Consider the following 3,437-nt stretch of genomic DNA (forward strand, 5'->3'; position numbering starts at 1 on the left):
TGACATCATCACTTACCTCATCACTGACCTCATCACTGACCACATCACTGACATCATCACTGACCACATCACTGACCACATCACTGACCTCATCACCGACATCATCACTGACCTCATCACTTACATCATCACTGACATCATCACTGACATCATCACTGACCACATCACCGACATCATCACTGACCACATCACTGACCTCATCACTGACCTCATCACTGACCACATCACTGACATCATCACTTACCTCATCACTGACCACATCACTGACCACATCACTGACATCATCACTGACCTCATGACTAACCACATCACTGACATCATCACTGACCACATCACTGACATCATCACTGACATCATCACCGACATCATCACTGACCTCAGACCCGTATTTAATGTAACACCAGTGTTGATTCCCAGAACACTGTGTCTGTATAAAGTGTTTAAAGTGTTACTGAAAGTGTGGGTGGTTTATTAGTTAATTATGAATATAAACTACTTTCATCTCCTACATCACACACACACACACACACACACACACACAGTTAGGCTGAAAGTGTTTTATAAACTGTAATCAATCAATAAATCAATCAATACATAAGGAATTCTAAATAAATCTATCACAGAGATCAGGTCTACTTTCTTTCTTTCTTTCTTTCTTTCTTTAAACAGTTGATGTTATAACTGTAAGGCGGTTATAGTTCTTTTATGTTTTCTTAAAAGCACGATGTTCATATCTGTAATATTAAATATATCTGTAATATTAAATATATCTGTAATATTAGATATCTGTATTTTTACATTTCTGTATAATTCATATGTACAGTTTTCAAACTTTTCACAGTGTGATTAAAACGAACATTTACCTTCATTTTAAAATTTATTTTACAATTTATTTCACAATGTGTTTTTTCCACATAAAAAGTAGAATTCCAAAAATGTTCACAGTAATGTGTGCGCGCGCGCGTGTGTGTGCGCGCATGTGTGCGTGTGTGTGTGCGCGCATGTGTGTGTGCGTGTGCGTGTGTGCGCGCATGTGTGTGTGCGTGTGCGTGTGTGCGCGCATGTGTGTGTGCGTGTGTGTAATGAGTTTCTTCAAGGCGTCGGCCGGCTGCTGGGTGTGTGATGGAAGTGATGTGATAAATGTTCACACTCAAGCGATTACACTTCATTTCCTCTGTGTGTGACAAGCCGCACCCTCACACACACACACACACACACACACTAATGACTTATACAGAAATTTCAAACTCATCTGTAAATAGTCATTATTCCACATAGAATTCAGCAAACACACACTCACACACACACACACACTCACACACTCACTCACACACACACACGAATATGAGGAACTTGTCATAAGGAATGAAACACACATGGCTCTGGTATAAGAGAAATGAAATGCTCTTTGTCATGCGTTTGTAGGAAAATAATCAACGCCGAGATGGTGTGATGAAGTTCTCTATAAGTTCACTGCAGTGTTGATTATTTTCCTGTAACAGCATGTCCCCAAGTGTTTTATTCCTCTTATACCACAGCAACTTACCAATGATTAAATGTTTTGTTTATTTTTTATAGTTTGTTTAACTGTTTATATTTACATTAATGCTGTGGAACGTCATGAAACAAAGTAGTTCCTGTTCCGGTGTGAACAGAGGAACCGTCCTGAGGTTCCGAGGCTCCGAGGTTCTGAGGCTTGAGCTCCTGTGAGAACCCTGGAACTGAGTAGAAGCTGGGAAGCTGTTTAAGCAGAGGGAGTTTTCTGTCTCCACCTGTCAGCCTCACTGCACTGTGTGTGTGTGTGTGTGTGTGTGTGTGTGTGTGTGTGGAACTCTCAGGGTTCTCTTTATTCCCTCCTCTGTAAATCTCTGATCTTCATCCACATATATAAAAAGACGTCACACAGAAAAACTGCGTCATGACATCGTCATCCTCAGAATCTGCGCTCATCAAGCCCCACCCCCCGGCCTGTGATTGGACAATGTGGGATAATTAAACAGGCCACGCCCCCACCTGTGGTGTATAAGTGTGTGTGAACAGGAGCTGCGTTCACAAGCTCAACAAGACTTTGTGTTTCACGTCGCTGCGTTTTAATTTTCACGCAAAGCAACTTGAGACTATACTGGTAAGAACAGTGTGTGTGTGTGTGTGTGTGTTAAAAAGATGCAGAATGAGAGACAGAAAGAGGAATGTAATTATTATTATTATTATTATTATTATTATTATTATTATTATTTCTTTTACTTATTCTTTAATTTTTAAAATTTTTCTAATTAATTTAGCTAGGATCTATTTTATTTAATTTATTATATTTTACATGTTAATTTGTTTAATTATTATAATAAATTCTTCTTCTTCTTCTTCTTCTTATTATTACTAGTAGTACAGTAATGCGTAAATTTTCTGATTTTTTTTGCTTTATTTTAAAATTATATGCTAAAGTTTTGAGGCTTAATAAATGAAATTAAATTTCTATTCTATAATATTAATAAAAAAATAAAACTAAAAATTAAATTTCACTTAAATGGATGTACAAAATTCTCATTTTGGTGGCATGACGCATTTCATTTTTCTGATGAGGAGCTAAACGGTGTATTTAATAAACAGCATTCTGCCGAAATTTACATCATTTACATAAATTTGCATAAAATTTTTCTTCAAAAATCTTTAAAGATTATTAAATTTAACTGAAATTCAACTTTTGTTTAATTCAAATTTCAAAGCGTAAAATTAAATTTAAGAATTAAAAATTAAAATTTCAGCTACAGTGTGTATGCGTTATTACAGGATAACTGTGTGTTATTAACGTGTTATTACAGGATGGTCATGATGAAGATCTCCGCCGTCCTCGCCGTCTCCGTCCTCACCGTCTGTCACCTGTACAGCTCACACGCAGCACCGCTCAGGTCAGACACACACACACACACACACACACAAAGGTGTACTGATGTATTTGCAGTGTGCAGTGTGTATGTGTTTGCATGTGTTTGCTCATGTGTGTGTATGTGTTTGCTCATGTGTGTGTATGTGTGTGTGCGTGTGTGTGCGTGTGTGTGTGTGTGTGTGTAGACCTGTATTAGACTCTCTATCAGACCGAGTGGTTCTGAGTGATTATGAAGCTCGCAGGTTACTGAACGCCATCGTTAAAGAGTTCGTGCAGATGACAGTGGAATCGGATCAGAGGACTGACAGCAACAGGTATTTATTTATTTATTTATTTATTTATTTATTTATGCGCTTACTTATGGATCTATAATTGATTTAAAGTGAATGACGGGATGCCCGCAGTGCCGCTCTCTCCGCTGTAGTGGATCAGCTCAGAGTCGTGTTTTTACTTTCAGTAACAGAAGTTTTTATTCTCCAGCTTCTCACTGATCCATTAAATTTAGTGTAAAGTTAAAAAGGGAGAATGTTGTGGAAATAATATAAACATCATA

At 37.6% G+C, this 3,437-nt stretch overlaps 1 protein-coding gene across 2 annotated transcripts in view; it reads left to right on the forward strand.

The window, feature by feature from the left end:
• Nucleotides 1–2,067: 2,067 nt before the first annotated feature.
• The window catches only part of LOC113524739 (calcitonin gene-related peptide), an 8,649-nt gene continuing 7,279 nt past the window's right edge, over nucleotides 2,068–3,437 (forward strand). For both annotated transcript variants that reach the window (XM_034305839.2, XM_026911089.3), the window contains exons 1-3: nucleotides 2,068–2,125; nucleotides 2,820–2,906; nucleotides 3,070–3,198. In XM_034305839.2, the coding sequence (XP_034161730.1) occupies nucleotides 2,821–2,906; nucleotides 3,070–3,198 (215 nt within the window). In that variant the 5' untranslated portion in view covers nucleotides 2,068–2,125; nucleotide 2,820. The remainder of the gene's footprint in view (nucleotides 2,126–2,819; nucleotides 2,907–3,069; nucleotides 3,199–3,437) is intronic.

This window comes from Pangasianodon hypophthalmus, chromosome 7 (assembly GCF_027358585.1).
Source record: "Pangasianodon hypophthalmus isolate fPanHyp1 chromosome 7, fPanHyp1.pri, whole genome shotgun sequence".
NCBI classification, from domain to species: domain Eukaryota; kingdom Metazoa; phylum Chordata; class Actinopteri; order Siluriformes; family Pangasiidae; genus Pangasianodon; species Pangasianodon hypophthalmus.